Source organism: Oreochromis niloticus, linkage group LG12 (genome assembly GCF_001858045.2).
Source record: "Oreochromis niloticus isolate F11D_XX linkage group LG12, O_niloticus_UMD_NMBU, whole genome shotgun sequence".
NCBI classification, from domain to species: Eukaryota; Metazoa; Chordata; class Actinopteri; order Cichliformes; family Cichlidae; genus Oreochromis; species Oreochromis niloticus.
Genome location: NC_031977.2, coordinates 10,041,017 through 10,058,362, shown reverse-complemented (window position 1 = coordinate 10,058,362; position 17,346 = coordinate 10,041,017). Strand labels below are relative to the sequence as shown.

The 17,346-nt window shown below is 42.1% G+C and overlaps 1 protein-coding gene across 2 annotated transcripts in view; it reads left to right on the top strand.

Annotated features, from left to right (window-relative positions):
• The first annotated feature begins 7,987 nt into the window (after positions 1–7,987).
• Positions 7,988–17,346, top strand: part of LOC100703069 (leucine-rich repeat transmembrane neuronal protein 4) — a 57,340-nt gene continuing 47,981 nt past the window's right edge. Inside the window, exons 1-2 of one of the 2 annotated variants that reach the window (XM_005473059.4) lie at positions 7,988–8,687; positions 9,204–10,744. In XM_005473059.4, the coding sequence (XP_005473116.1) occupies positions 8,636–8,687; positions 9,204–10,744 (1,593 nt within the window). In that variant the 5' untranslated portion in view covers positions 7,988–8,635. Of the gene's footprint in view, positions 8,688–9,203; positions 10,794–17,346 lie in introns of both variants that reach the window. The other variant, XM_005473060.4, reaches the window with a different exon arrangement.

The window sequence follows — 17,346 nt, the reverse complement described above, 5'->3', positions numbered from 1 at the left end:
TCCCCCCCTCTCTCTCTCCCCTCAGAGGCGTAGGCGTCTCCAAACACACATACAGTATATAAGCTCACCTCCAGCCACGCATGCCTAAACCAGCTATTAATTAATGAATTAATTAAAGCAAAGTATTAGTATTTTTATCTATTAATTGCTCGTATTTTTTTTTTTTTAAAAACCTGGGTTGAATTAAAAGCTACCTAAAATTAATTCTAAAAATTAGCTTTGAAACCAAGCTTTGCATTTATTTTATTTTATGTATTTTATTTGTATTTATTTATAGTAAGATTTCACCTCGTTTACTTGCACCGGTGTCCCGATGAGTGCCGAACATGATGATGACAGAGACGACAAAGAGACGGGTGCGGGTAATCAAAACAACAAACTGTGGGCTGGTGGTGGAGGTGGGGGGCTGTGATCCACATCCACCATTCATTCAGCACTTGCAATCATTCATTCAGGAAAACAGAAAAAAAAACCCAAGTAGTGACAGAAAACGGGTGATCAGTAGCTTGTCAAAAATGCTAATTATTCTAACAGCTTAAGTGTGATGTTGACACTTTAACGCAGATAAACAGTCAGCACCTCTTGCTGGCTAGAAATGTTCCAGACAGCGGGATTATGAATGGCCTTTATGAAGTGTGCACTCAACAGACGGCAGAGGAACAAAAGGGGAAACAAAACATACTGGAAGTGGGAGGGGATGAGGGTACCTCTAATTTTGTGGTTGTTTCACGCTCATCTTTCATACTCTGCTAAATCTGCTTAGAGCACGCACTCACCTCATTGGACACAACAGCGTGGAAAATGCACAGCAGTCGGAGAGTCTTGAGTTGTAAGGTGTGGTAACAGCAACCCCTTGTGCACGCGGAGGGAAACGTCTGGCTTGCAGAGACCTGCAAATTCACCAGTTCAGCAAAGACTGGAGAGAGATCGGTAACCAACCAGATCACTTGTGGGCAACGAGAGCAAGCTGATGAATTCATATTCATATTCGTAATATTACTGGGAAAGCAATATTTCCTGCCATCCCTGTGGAGCGCATTAAAGAGAAATGTATTTCTGCTCTTTAAAGAGAGGGCTGATTATGTCTATAGTGGCACACTTTGTAATTAAATGTCATTTAAATGCATTTATTCAACTCATAGATTACTTGTCGTTTAGGGAGCAAAGTGCTTGCTTGACAATTTGTAACATTAAGGTGGAAGAAGTGCCAGTTTCTACATAAATACTATAGAGAAAATGAAACCTGCTTTCAGCTAAGGGTGTGAGCTGTGCTGTTTGTCAGTGATGGTGTCAGCTTCCACAAACAGGTTATCAGCCGGATCTCACTTTGTATATGGCAAATGACTCCATATGCACTCCGACTCCATCTTCTGTATTGACAGTATAATTGTGGATGTCATCAGATGTGACAACCGCTATCTCTTAACTGCCAGTGACAGCAGACGTATCCTCCTCTGGGCAATTTTCAAACCCGTTCTCAGAGATCAAAAATGCGAGCCCGCCTTTTCAAAACGATGCTAATAAACAGGATGTTACAGCGTGGAAGATGAAGAAAAGTTGGGCTTTACGGGCATACGTTTGTGTCTGAACTGACTTGTTAAGAGCCTGCACTGTGCCACATGTGGACTGCACAGCGAGTTGCATGCAGTCACATATTGTTGTCAATATAACGCACATCTGGTGCTCACAGGTGGATGGATTTAATCACCCACTCAGTCAACTTTCTCTGACATTTTACTCTTCTCACTAGGCCACAAATTATCAACCATGTTTATATTCTCGAAATTGCCTCTCATGGTAATTTTGTGCCCTTCTGCAGACTGGCGACCTGTCCAGGGTGCGCCCCTCATAACTTGTCCTATGACAGATGGGAGGAATTCCCCCCCCCCCCAAGACCTGGAACTGGATAAGCAGAAGAAGATGGGTAGATGTTTGAATGTAGTTGCCTTCTGTTACAGCGTCACATGCATCACAGAGATAACTTGATGGCTAATTTGCCTTTACGTGACTGCTGCTGCACATATTGAAAACCACAGGAGGGAAACTCTGCAGAAAGAAACTGAGTTTCTGTTGCACTTTTCAGGCCTTCTTTTAGTATTTGACAGCTTTTTACTGCTATATCTCAAACTGCATTGAAATTAATTTGATGCCCAGGTATTAAGCGGTTGCACGAGGAGGTTGGCCAGAACGTCTCATTGCTCATGCAAACAAATGACTCTCAGTCACTCTAAAGCAGCAGGTTCATTAAAATTTTATTCGCACGTAAGGTTTAAACAACTATATAGCACTTTTATCGCAATTGGGAACAAAATGAAAAAGGTACACACTACACAGCGGAAAAACAAACATCTAAGTGACTGAGATCCTCAACTGCTCATTATTTACAGACATTTTCTCATTTTATCTTTTTTATTTGTTTAGAGAATACATACTCGAAATAGAATCTGGTCCTGCCAACCCTGACAAATACAGATATTGAGTATATTGTCATTTGAGGCATGCCTGAAAGTAAAGCTCAGCTGCAATCCCGCCAGATCGGCTAATCTCGATGCCTGGGCACATCTGGTGATGGCTTAGCTGATGCCCTTCAGCACATCCAGCCAGAAAATTGGAATAGCTTTTAAACTGCTTTAGCCTGTCCACGTATGCAAGCTGCTTTGCAACCCGTCTCCACCATTCATACCAGTCATATTGCCAAATATAGACCACATATCGAAATACCAAGCTTCTTCTACTGAAATATCTTGTTTTAAATGGTCACCCTGCTTTTACTCTATTATTAAGTATATGAGGAAGAATTGCTGTTGTAGGGAGATCAGCTGTTCAGCTGGCCTCTACAGGTCCCTGATAAGATGATAAACAGGAACAGAGTCACTGTTTCTCCTCACTGACTGGATTTGCTTTGTCGCATCACCTACAATAACACAAATTATTTGTGAGCTAGAGCACAGGCTTTGTTTTCTTTTATATTTATATCAATACTTTATAAAACAGCGAAGCCTGTTGCCTACTCAAGTTGTCTTTTCAGTCCCCAGTTGGAAGTAGGACCGTTACATTGTCGGCTTTTTTTGTCGTGGTTGTTGATGATAGGGAATCCTTGTTGCCCAGCTGTCTCGTGTGTGCAGAGCTTTTCTATGTACGCTGCATTATGTATGAGGAAATACACAAATGAAAGCAACATAAACCATTTTTAAAAGCAGCACCTTGATATTTGCGGTGCAAGGAAAGGCTCATTTGGAACATTATGGTTGTTTGACTCAGGATTCGAATGCACAAGCCCATTATCATCATCTCTATAATGCATTACCAACTGATCCTCACAGGCCTCCTCGCAGAAGGAGAAGTTTATCTTATGCATGAGAGCAGAGTTTGAAAAGGTAGACTTAGAATATAGAGAGATGCTTTAATGATCTTTTCCTGGAGAAAAGAAGCCGAAGAGTTTTGTTTTAAGCATTTTAACGGCTGTTTAACCTGCTTTTCCCCCCCTCGTTAAATGCATCAGTGTTGCAGCTGCTGACGTTTCGGCTTGAGAAAGATGTGAAAGTGAGTATAAACCCAGGTGAGATGAATGACTTTCCAACTTCAAATCAGCACGTAACTTCAAAACTGTTAATGAAAAGTGGCTGCACGATGGTGCGACCAGTGAGCTGTGTTAGGATGAGGATCGGTTTTGGAGGAATCAGCTTTCGTGTACAGCAATCAGTCGGCACACGCTCTCTCTGGTGGATTAAATGGCAGAAACAAGCGTGCTGTTTGAGTCACAGGAGCAGCAGGGGGTAGAGTGGCAGATGTTTTGGGACCAGGCTTCTTTCTCAGAAATATTTACTTGCTGCTAGGATGTTTTTTTAATGTTCAGGAGGTAATTAAAACTTAAAATTTAGAAGTCAGGGTCAGCGCAAATTAAATCTGTTTGAATCTGCTTTGTGCTAATTATTTTACTATACATTTCTAAATCCCGTTTCAGTGGGATTCATTATGCTGCAAAAAAGCAGTTCCGCCCTTGCTCTATTATTCAGGGTTCAGTCAGTCACAGACAGTCATTAAAGTTTCATAGTAAGCAGTTTGGTGGCTGAGGTATTTGCAAAGTGAGGTGAGTGCATATACCTTTTTGTTGTTTATGCCCAGCTCTCTGTGCTTTTTAAAGTCAAAAGAAAGCCATTCTTCTGGTCTCTTATGGCGTTAACTTGTTCCCGATGACTCTTGAGGTGCTATTATCAAGCAGCAAAGAAACCCACGTGATCGTCTCAGTTTGGCAAGCAGATGGATTTCAGCTTGAAAGCAAGAATAAGCACAAAGCAAACATGCAAGTGAGAAAGGTTTAAAGGAGTTGAGGTAGACACGTTCTTTTCAGTGTAAAAGTTGCCTATAAATGTACTGTGAAACTCAATTATTGCTTGCATATGCCAGTTCTCGCAGATTCCAGAAAAAGCTGAATGAAACGTGAAAGTGGGTCATGTTAGATTTGTTCAACAACATAAATAAGAAGTGATGCACAGACCACAGGGGATTTAAAGGAACCCAGCTTGGGATGATTGTACAGCAGGGACATGCTGTGATTTTTTTAAAAAAATTTAAGGATAGGAATACAGGATATAACAGCTTTTTCCACCATAAACATCAAAATTTCTTCTTATTCCATACATCCATATGTGGAAAAAACTTTTGAGATGTTTGTGCACGAGGACAAAAGAGACCCCAAGGGGATCGACCTCATGGACCGACTAGAACGGTGCAGTACGTTTCACCTCAGACACGTGCAGTTTTACTCTGGATTTAAATTACTCAACACAAAAGTGGGCCACCAACAATGGGGAGAGATCTTGCGATATTATATTGCTAATATTACTCTTCTCCATTTTATTTCCATCCACCATAAAATATATATTAAAAATCAATGTGTCTTTTAATTTTGTCTTTATAATGTATAGAAGTGAATAAATGGATGACAGGGAATCACTCTTTTCATGTCCTTACTGCTTCTTTTAGCAGACTTTCATGGCCAGTCTCAAGGGATGACGTAGTTCCACATTCTTATTCACGCACTGCAGTCTGCTAACAAAACTTACTAATCTTAAACTTACTGTACACTCACTGGCCACTTTGTTAGCTAACAACTGCTTGTTAATGCAGATATCTAATGAACCAATCAAATGGCAACAGCATGATGCATTGCAGACATGGGGAGGATGACCCGCTAACTGCAAACCGAGTGGGGGTGATGATTGTGATGGCTGTTGGCTGGTTGGAGTTTCCCAGAAAGTGCTGATATGTTGGGATTTTCCCTCACAACCATCCCTAGAGTTTACAGAGGATGGTCTGAGAAGAGAAGATATCCAGTGAGCGGCAGTTCTCTGGGAGAAAATGTCTCGTTGATGACTGAGGTCAGAGGAGAATGACTGCTTCGAGCTGATAGGAAGGCAACAGTAACTCAAATAACCACTTGTTACAACCAACAGATGCAGAAGAGAATCTCTGAACACACAAAATGTCTCAATTTCTGCTGTGACATTTGGATGGTAGGGTCAGAATTAGGCATAAACAACATAAAAACATGCATCCGTCCTACCTTATATCAACTGTTCTGGCTGCTAGTGGTGGTGTAATACTGTTTGGGATATTTTTCTGGCATACTTTGGTGCCAAATATGCATTGTTAAAACATACAGCCTATCTGAGTATTGTTGCTGACCGTGTCCATCCCTTTATGACCACAGTTTGCCGATCTTCTGATGGTTGCTTCCAGCAGGACAACATGTCACAAAGCTCAGATCATCTCAAACTGGTATTTTGAACATTGTACTCAAATGGCCTCCATAGTCACCAGATCTCAATCCAGTAGAGAACGTTTGAGATGTGGTGCAACGGGAGATTCACATCGTGTATGTGCAGCTGACAAATCTGCAGCAACTGTGTGATGCTGTCATGGCAATATGGATGAAAATCTCAGAAGCAGCACCTTATTGAATCTATGCCATGAAGACTTAAAGCAGTTCTGAAGGTAAAAAATTGTAACAGTAAAAAAGATGTAACTAATACAGTGACCAGTTAGAGTACGTTTAAAGCCTCCAAGAAGCAGACTTCATATAAGCTGAAAGGATATATTTGCTCTTAATATGCACAATATATATTCAAGATAAATACATTTAAGTAAATCCAAGAGCATACAAAGTAGATAACAGAAAAAGTTGGTAACCCATAAAAAAAGCACCAAGCCTGAACATTAGTGGTGTGTAAAAAATGCATACACACAAAAGTTTTTGATTTAAGTTTATTTCCATCCTTTTAAATTCAAATTACTGCAAAACTGGGTCAGTGCTGCTGCACTAATCAAATAAATAGAACCACTGCTGTCACAAATCATTCCCCAGATAACAAACCCCACGTATAACCCTGCTTTACACGTGTACACGTTTGGGAGCCGTCTGCTTATATCACTGTTTTGCACCACACGGTGTCACACGTCTGCTTAAGAACACATAAACATTTCAGAAATGAAAGTTTGGAAGCACCATCAGATGGTTCTAAACACACAGATGATTGTGAGGTGACTGCACAGCACACTGAAGGATAAAAGCTGTGCTACCGTCACTGCCACTTCTTCAGTGCTTCATATGTGCCCATGCCAGAGAACGTGATTGTGTATGTGAGTGTGTGTATCTGTAGATTAATGCCCTGCCCTTCACCTCCAGTTAGCTTATCGATCTAACACTGGAAATTAAATCAGTGACTGATGGCGAAGTGCTACATGCATCCGTTTTATTTTAGTTTAAGCAATTTCTTTGTCACAAACTATTTGTGATTTGAGCTCAAATATTCATTAATGTCCATTACTGGTAATTACGCTGCTCATTAAGTGCAGGGGCAGAGGGACCCATTAGAAATGATGACTTTGACCCGGACTCAAAGTCCCATTATGAAGCCTTGAGAGCATCCTTTGTTTACGCATGATGTATTTCAGTATCACTACCAATAAAGAGTTCCTACTGAGCTCCTACTTAATTTTTACACTTTTTCTTGCTCATAAATGTATCATAAGACCAAAAGAGAGCATTTGGAATGCTAATGTAGCAGTCTGACTAAAAATGTCACCAAAACCTTCATTGCAAAATACATTAATTCAGAAAATAAATAATAAAAGCGATATGGAGATTGAGAAATGTTTAACAGATATGATCTAAAACCTGCATCCTACCTGTACAAGCCAGACTGCAGGCTGCATGTGTGATTTATTTTACCACCAACTCCTTAACAACTTCTTAACAAGCTGACCTTTTTGTTACAGGCCCACCTGCCGAAGCCCTAATTAAAGACCCACGTTAACAGATTTTGCCAATAGACCCTTCGATGCAGGCTCAGATAGAGTAAAACTCACTGCATAATTCCACTTAATTACCGGTGAGGGAAACAATCTGTGCGCGGACTTCGCCAGAATAATGAAGTTTACGTTTGAGGTCCTCGCATTTTCCTTGGATATTTATCCCAGAACCCCCTCCTCCTCCTCCGTCCTCTGTTTCTTAATCATCTACTTGAAAGAAACACATGTGGTGAACCTCAAAATATGTGCAGACGTACAGACAAAGAAAACTAAGTAGTATAAAGGCGCAAATTAACTACCTCCAGCGGCCAAATGGTTCTTAAATAGCAATAATATTCAAGCAAAAGATAATGGAATATTAAACAGGACTGTGCTGTATAATGACTGCCTCTGCCTGTGACTCTTAAGAATTCATATGTGCCCGAAAAAAAGAGAAAGAAAATCAGGGCATTAAAGTTACATAACATTTCTTCGCTCATTATAATCTTAAATTTGGTGGGGTTTAATTCTAATGAGCGCACATCTTGCGGCACATGTTCACAAATATCCACACAAAAAGCTAACAGGCTTCCCATTCCCTCGCCTATAATTGATATGCAGGCTGCGTTTGTGATAACAATGAAGTCTACTTTAGGTTTTTCCGGTTGCGGAGTGCCACTCTGCGGCCAGAAGAGGGCATCTCAAGTCCTGAAACCGAGCACCGGCGAGCTCCGTAATAATCTAACACCAACATCATTCCTGTTGCTGTACAATTGATTTATTTTTAATGCCACGGTTAACGGCTCTAATCCACAGCAGCCTGCGCCTTTCCCCCCCCTCTCTCTCCACTGTCCACGCCTGAAGCGGGATATAACCAACTTATCGGCTTTGGACCACAGTTTATCCCTCTCAGATTTCTTCACTTGGTCGTTTTCCAGTGTTTTTTCTCCCTGTCTCTCTCGCTCTGCCACTTAACCTAGATTCAACAATTGGCGACTCGGTGTTTAGACTGTGTTTTTTTAATAGCCTCCCACGACAGGCGCTAAACTGTCACTCTCATGAGGATACGAGCTTGAGCGCATCCATCCGAGGGCTTTCGGGAGAAAAAAAAATACGCGTTATCGAGCTGATGTTGTGCGGTAATGTAGGAAACTACAGACGGGGAGGCTGATGCACACCTTTTGGAGCTGCTCTCATCTCCGACAGGTGTGCGATTGCGAGCAGAGCGGATCCGGCTTCGGCGCAAAGTGCCCGTTTTATCCGCGCAGACGGGCGTCCTGGTTAAGTGTCCAACTATTTGGGCAAAACGCCGAGTGCGTCTAAACATGTGGACCGGAGACGCATGCAACAGAGATCCCTGAGCAAGAGGAAGAGCCGACACCGAGCAAATATGGGTATGTATAGCCAAAATCTGTTCCGCAGGGTGCTTAAAGGGTTCATTCCTGCGCAGTCTTTTTTGTCGTTTGCCTAACTACAATTCACTTAGTGCTGGTGTCGCTGGCGTCTGTGCCCCCCTGCGGTTTATGACTGATGACTGCAGGCAGGGGAATCCGAAAGGAGGCTTTTCTCTCAGCAACTGTTTGTCACATTGTGCATCATGCGTGTGGTTTATCAATCACCTTTTCAAGAGCATGACTTTGGCTGATAATAAGTGTGTGTGTGTGTGTGTGTGTGTGTGTGTGTGTGTAGGTGTGCCATGAATGCTCCAGTGCAAATTAAGTAGGCAGGAAATTACCCCCCCCCCCCAGCAAATGTCTCAGAACATAGTGATAATATTTATTTGCTCGACTCAAAAATTTTGCACATTCTATTTTCATCTCTTTTATTCCCTTCTAGTTCATGTAGTCTACATGTTCTCTGTGTTACATGTTCTGTGCTCATAAACCTCTCACTTTCCTGTGTGTCTGCAGGACTTTTTGTGCTTTTCAGATGGCTTGTGTTCACAGTGGTGGTGCCCTCCTGGCTGCTTGCTGTTCCAAGCGGCATCCGTGAGCGTCCCTGCCCCCAGAGCTGTCGATGTGATGGGAAAATAATATACTGCGAGTCCAATGCCTTCCGTGACGTGCCAAACAACGTGTCTGTCGGCACACAGGGCCTGTCTCTGCGTTATAACAGCCTGGTGAGCCTTAGAGCCCACCAGTTTGCGGGCCTCAGTCAACTAGTTTGGCTCTATCTCGACCACAACTACATCAATGCCGTGGATGGCCAGGCTTTCCACGGGATAAGGAGGCTCAAAGAACTGATTCTCAGCTCCAATAAGATCACGCAGCTGAAAAACAACACTTTCCATGACGTCCCGAATTTGCGTAACCTCGACCTTTCCTACAACAAACTGCAGGTCCTCCAGCCTAATCAGTTCTGGGGTTTACGGAAGCTACTCAGTTTACACTTGAGGTCAAACTCCCTAAAAACAGTCCCGATGCGCGTTTTCCTCGACTGCCGTAACCTGGAGTTCCTCGATATTGGCTACAACAGGTTGAGAAGCCTCACACGTAATGCCTTCGCGGGACTCCTGAAGCTCATCGAGCTCCATTTGGAGCACAACCAGTTTTCTAAGATAAATTTCGCTCATTTCCCTCGCCTGACTAACCTGCGGGCTCTCTATCTGCAGTGGAACCGCATCAAACTGCTAACGCAGGGCCTGCCGTGGATGTGGACTTCCTTGCAAAAGTTGGACCTCTCAGGAAATGAGCTCCAAGTGTTGGATCCGAGCACATTTCAATGCCTGCCCAACCTTCAGACTCTCAACCTGGACTCCAACAAGCTCACTAACATCTCTCAGCAGACAGTGGATGCTTGGATCTCCCTCACAACCATCAGTTTGGCCGGTAATTTGTGGTACTGTAACCCCAACGTTTGCCCTCTGGTGTCCTGGCTCAAAGCCTTCAAGGGTAACAAGGAGTTTACAATGATATGTACCAGCCCTAAGGAGGCACAAGGAGAGAAGGTTACAGATGTGGTGGAGACCTACAACATCTGTACCGCAACTCCGACCCCTATCCCCTCAACGACATTGCCCCTCACAACGGCGTTTCAGCCTGAGCTGAAACCTCTCCCCACGCAGTCTGCAGTGGATAAAAAGCTAACCTGGAACAGGACAGCCTCTCCAACTCCTTCCGAGGCCTCCCCCACCATCCCATTACCAGACACCGAGTACGTGTCCTTCCACAAGATCATAGCCGGTAGCGTGGCCCTCTTCTTATCTGTGGCTATAATTCTGCTGGTTATCTATGTGTCGTGGAAGCGCTATCCCAGCAGCATCAAACAGCTTCAGCAGCGCTCGGCGGTTAAGAAGCGCCAGAAAAAGGCACGGGAGACCGAGCGCTCCTTTAATTCACCACTGCAAGAGTACTATGTGGACTACAAGCCTTCACACTCAGAGACTATGGATGTGCTGGTTAATGGGACAGGACCTTACACATACACCATCTCAGGCTCCAGGGAATGTGAGGTATGACCGTTGCCCTCCAAAAATCCATTTCCACTGCGAGGCATAAGAGGTAAATTTTCTAATGATCTGCAGGGTGAAAAAAAAATTGTTTTCTCCTCTGCTTCTGTCTGTAATAGGATAAGGACGCAAAGGGCAGTGCATGGTGACTTGTTTTGCAATATGCTGGGTTTGTTCAGTTCCATTCGATTACCCAGCTGTTGTTTTGAGTCATGCAATATTATTGCTAAAATATGATACCCATTAGCTGCGAGTGCAGCGGCAGCTCCTCCTCATGGGTAACTTACAGTAAGATGCATTACACGCAAAGTGGCTCCATCTTTCACTCCTGACACAAAACATCTCATTGATGAATCTGTGTATTCTCAGACTTTTTATTTATCCAAAACGGCTCGCCGTCCTGAACGAACTGGTGTAAACCGATTGGATCAAGTCACTGTGCAGATGGTCCTCTCCTATCCTGTGTGCTTGCTGCCACAGCTGTAGCGGCAAACGTGCAAAACGTGTGAGTCTTGATGTTTGTTTGCGACTGTCTGAAGTGTGCCAATATTTACAATCACACCAGCTGATTGTAAATCTCATTTTCTTTGCTTTTTCCCCCCCTAGCCTTTAGCAATTGTGTGCTTAGGTTTTTTTCCTCATTAGTTTAACTTACAAAGTTCAAACAGTCGCCACAGGCTGGGGAACACTATGAAGGCCTGCAGCCAAATAAAAGATAAATTATGCATTTGGGCTTGCATTTTTCCCCGGTTTTTGTGTAACGCTGCAGGAGGGGACTGCATTATGCTACTTTTGTTTAATCTCAGCACTATAAAGAAACTGTTTACTCCTGTGAAACTTTTACTCATGGAACTGGCTTTAAGATCCTTGCACTAAAACCAGACTTCCTCCACGTGACGGATGAGGCCCCTGCGTGGCACTAAGGGATCGGGACAGAAAGGCTAATCAATTTGCTCGTGTTTAATTAGGCACTTTTTTGCCCATGTATTCTTTGTTTTCTCTCCGAATGCTCTGTTTCTGTCTTCTTTTGTCCAGCAGCTTTTCTTTTTTCTTCTTTTTCATTTGGCAGTGTGGTTAAGTGTGATTAACAGAACATGTTTTGCTGGGAAAGATGTGGAGTCGCTGGAATCTTTGCGAGCACCTTTTTGTCAGAATAACCAGACATGCTGTTTAGTACAGGAGACATCTTTCTTCTCCGTTGTCTGTGTCAACGCAGCTCGGAGACAAAGTTTTATCTCACTGCAGCACAGCTCATTTTCTATACTCTACATGCACCATGTAAAGCATTTTATAAGATGTTTCACGTCAGTGGATTGTGCTGTAGCACCAGTTAGGTTCTTGCTGTGCCCTTTACTCAAGTCACTGTAAAAAGGCCCGCACAAATATGTTTCATTGTTTTCAGAAATGTCACTTGGTACCAGGTGCGCGGGTAGCTAAATCAGCTCTTTGTCAGATTATCTGTGGCAGAGCATTTCTCAAGCGCAAGGGAAGCTGGAGGTGAGATGGTCGGCTTATCAATCTTGTAGCTTTCATGTGCGAATGTGGCGTGGGAGCATTAAATGGCAGACCTAATGGGGCTTCTGCTAGCTGGAATAACTAATAGCCCATCAGAGGTAAGGAGCCGAGACTTCCCTCAGCTTTGTTATTCCTTGCCCTCTACAGCTCAAGGGAGCAGCATGAGTTGTTAAAAATGTAATGGGATTTTTTTTCTCTTCCATTTTTTTTGTTTCCTCTGTGCGTGTTACATATCATGCCAAACACTGCCATGCAATGTAAGAACACATGCTAGAGCCGGACACCTGTGAAACCACCTGCAGGTTTGTCGTGCTTGTTTAAGTTGCTGTGAAAATGTGCCCACTAGATCATCGTGTGCGTTAGCTATGAACGCTGCTGCCATTGTGCTCATCAATAGTGTCATGGGCTATTTGCATCACAATACAGGCAAAGTCTCTTCTGACACACGAGAAGTCTTTTTTCAGTTTATATTGAGAGGCACAGAGTGCAAAGTGGCAAGCGAGATGAAGGTGGGAGAGATGCTGTAAAAGGCTGCCCGAGGACTCAAACCTTCTTCTCAGGAGCGTATTGTAAACGCCAAAATCCGCTGCACTCCCCGCACATTATTTTAGCTATTCCAGATAGCAAGCACTTAAGCTATTAGCTGCATTTTCAATTAGGAGAAAGAGCTTTGTAATTGAAGCCTGTTATCTTCTGCACATGCCCAGACCAACAGACGTGGAGTTAATTTGTTTCTATAGATTTACTCCAGCACAGCTCAGCAGGTTGGCTTCGACACTGCGAACTGAACTCGCAGGCTGTGAATTTTGATGAACACTTTGAACTGTGCGATTCTGTGGTCTTCCTGTGGCACATTATTTAAAATTAAAAAAAATAAAAACCCTCTCTCTTCCTTGTATGCTATCCACTTCTGAGCTCATAGAGCAGCTGCAGTGGTAGCTGTCCACCCACAGATAATCCCCTGCAAAGTTATTTCAGAAAATATTATGGTGAGAATCCCACCGTCTCAGCCAAAGGCAATTCTTGTACTAGGGTGGAATCTGCAAGCATTAATAAGGTGAGGAGATCCTGCTCAGAGATAATTAAGGTGGCCTGTGAAAAAGGCGAGCGAAGTGAGGAGAAAGAACTTGCCGGTGCGACGGACTGACACCGCTGTTGTCCAAAAGACAAGCTTAAATAATAACTTTAAAAATCAACTCATTTTCCAGCTGGCAGGGTTTGTCAACATTCGGATGCGTTCGAGGCCAGCACAAGCTTCATTCATGCATGAAGTTGTTCTTTTTTCCAGTTAGAGTGTCCCCCTCCTGGTTATATTAAAAACTAATGGCTCCTGTGGACCTAATCAGTGTTTTCCTGGGACGAACTCTGTATCTGGGGGCGCATTTTGTTCAGCAAACATTTGTTTAATTTGTGGGCGCCATAATACGAGCCCGGCCTTCGAAATGTCAGAAATAAGTATCAAGCATGATGGATGATAAACATACACTGTCTCTACTTGCCAAGATGGCAGCTTGCACTTCATCTCTGCGTAAATGCACAGACGGCTGGCTGCCGTCAAGTGAAGAGAGTTTTGACAGTCTTTGGTATTTGTTTCCAAATAAAGGCTAGAGACATCAGTAAAATGGACCAGTAAAAAAAAAAAAAAGTATGTGTCATTTTTTTAACACATCACTTAGCAAACTACAGGTGCAAGAAATCCTTTGGATTCCTGCATTGATTAGTCATGAAATATGGTGTTCACTTCATCTAAGTCACAGTTACAGACAAACAAAATTTGACTACTTAACTAATATGACTGGAACGCTTTTCCTGTCTTTATTGAACACACTGAAAAATCCTCTACAGTGTCGGGTGAAAAAGTGAGCGTGCAGAGGTTTATTTAGCAATAACAACAAGTTCCATCAGACCTTTGTGATTGATGCTGATGAGAGTTGAAGCACAGTGAGGAGGACGTTGGGTGATTCCACCTGTTTTAAAAACTGTTTCAGTTTATCTGATTACACGGCCCAATTCAAGTCATGCATACTTGGGGACACAGCGTCTAAATTTTACAGCGTCTTCTTTAAAAATCCTTAATTTTGTTGATCCTTTAATGATTCGATAGCCCCAAACCATGATGCTCCCTCCACCGTGCTTCACAGTTCATACAATCACACATGCAGCCAAAAAAAGTTTCAACTTTTGTGTCCACACAACAAAGTGTTGTGTAAGAAACTACAGCTTTGTAGATCAGTGGTTTCATTCTGTGGTGTGTTTCATTCTTATTCGGTGTTTTTCCTATAGTGGACACATGAATAAAGACCTTGCCACTTGTAAACAATTCTGCAGGTGCTTTGCTTTTAACCTTAGATCCCTTTTCACATCTTTCAGGATTGCATGTTGTGCTCTTGCTGTGATCTTTGCAGGACCCTTAGCGAGAGCCGAAAATGTCCTGACTTTCCTCCATTATCTAGACAATTTGTCTGTCTGTGGATTGATGACCACCCAGGTCTTTAGAATTGGTTTTGTAACCTTTTAACGGCTTCATGCATCTTTATAATGCTTCTTCTAAGATCCGGTGAAAGTTGTTGTGATTGAGGAATGGCTCACACCAACCAGTCTGTCTTCAGAGCAGACTTTGTCAGTAAGCAGTCTTCGTATGGTCATATTTTTAGAGATAGGAACCTCCACAACCCACACTTCAAATCCAATCTCCTTAATGGAAGTAGAGGAGTCATTAATACCGAGGTTACTTATTGTTTCCAGCGAATTATTCCCGAACGTGTTCCTTAAAGACTTTGATTTTGTGTGTTATTAGTTTAGTCAAATTGTGTTTGTTTATAATTGTGATTTAGATGAAGATCAGGGCATATTTAATGAGTAATCAATGCATACATTATTATAATCCTAAAGGATAAAGAACTTTGAGGGTTTACATCAGTGAGTGCACACCCGACTGTGCACACTGATCTAAACCCCTCACATGATAGACAACACAACACAACACTATGAAAAATAAGGCACGTGCAGTATAGCAAATGAAATGTCTTTGTTTTTTTTCCTTTTCCTTAAAAAAAGGCTCTTTATGCCATTAATTTTTATTTTGCTCAGTTGTCTTCTTGTTTGGTAGAATTGAAAATTACTGTACCTGCAAGACTGGGTGGCAATGATCCATGGACACACAGAAGTACACTACTTCGCTTTTATCATACCTGATGATTTCGTGAAAAATGGGCTCCAGTCAACTCCATTAAAACTCAACTGCAGCAAAATGCAGTAAGAAACAGACTATTAAGTGAATTGGCTGTAATGGCTATTATACAACATCATTTTTCAGTGGCCTGTGGTGATGTTAAAAAAAGAAAGAAAGAAAGACTTCTGTTTATGATCAAGAATATTAAGCAGATTTGAGGTGTTGCATTTTAATTCTGTATACATGTACACATTGCATGTTTATCTGCTGCGCATATAAGGAATATAATTACATATAATTCTATAGAAATACATAGGGTTTTTAAAAAAAAATGAAAATTTTTTATTGCTAAGATAAGGCAAATTAATTGCATTGAAACACAACAGAATACAAATATTTTCATGTTTAAATATTTTCATGTTTTATGCTTGACATCAGGGAGCTTCTTAATATGAATGGTACCGCTGCATACACTTTCATTTTCACATTGTTTCTGTCATAGTCTGAGTCACTTGTAGTTTCGCTGTGCTTAAAGCAATAAGGTTAGCAAGCAGATGCAGACTTTCTCTATCATGCTTCTACCCTTTCAGGCTGCGTACAGGCAGCCCTACTTTATTACTGAAGGCTGTTAGGACAGCGTGCAGCGTGAGCTCAGGATGAAAAAGGGTACAGTGGCTTTTAATCTTTGTTACATTTAATAGTCTCCTAAAATCAAGCTGGAACTGAACACCAGTGTTTTTTCTTAAAAGGTAATGCTTTACCTTACTTAATTACTCCCCGGCGAAAGTAATGTGTTACACTTCTCATTACTTTACTTTCATGTTACTCCATAAGATGGTCTGAAATACACTGTCACATAATCACTAGTTAACAATATAACCCTTAGGCTACAGTCCCACACACTGACACAAATCTCTTCTCTAATGAGGACATACATACGACCTTTCTTTTAATGTTTCAGTGTTTGAACACAAAGCCGACAACACAAAGAAAAGTTGAAAACCAGCTCAAAGAGAGACTTTAAAGAGAGCTCCACTGACATTCTACTATAGGAACATGCACAGGTAGAAATGGAGGCTTCAATCCTACGAGCTCGACTGCCCCTCACTGCCTTTGTTACCTGCTGAAGGTCAGGCTCTGGTTGCTGTGCAATGCATTACATTACTGTGTTATGAAAATATAATGTGATTACAGTAACAGTAATCAGTAAACAATAAAAGTTACAGTAATATAAAGTACTAGTCAGCGCTATTCCAGATCAACCAAACCTTCTCATTTAATGGTTTTTCTTTATTTTCGTGACTATTTACATTGTAGATTCTCACTGAAGGCGTCACAACTATGAATGAGCACATATGGAATTATATTGGAAACAAAAAAGTGTGAACTAACTGAAAACATGTTTTATATTTTTATTCTTCAAAATAGCCACCCTTTGCTTTGATTACGGTTTGCTCACTCTTGCCATTCTCTCGATGAGCATCATGAGGTAGTGAGTTGAAATGGTTTTCCAACAGTGTTGAAGGAGTTCCCAGAGATGCTGAGCACTTGTTGCCCCTTTTGCCTTCACTCTGCGGTCCATCTCATCCCAAACCATCTCGATTGGGTGTTTTTTGGCCCAAACAAATCTCTTCTGCTTGTTGCTTTTACTTAGTTGTGGTTTCTTAGCAGCTATTTGACCATAAAGGCCTTATTCACACAGGGAACTCTGTGTGGCATTTATCTGGGCTCTAATCTGAGGCGCTGTTAACTTGTGATTTCTGAGGCTGTTGACTCGGATGAATTTATCCTCAGCAGCAGAGGTGACTCTTAGACTTCCTTTCCTGGGGCAGTCCTCATGTGAGTCAGTTTCGTCGTAGTGCTTGATGGTTTTTGCAACTGCACTTGGGAACACATTCAAAGTTTTAGACTGACTGAC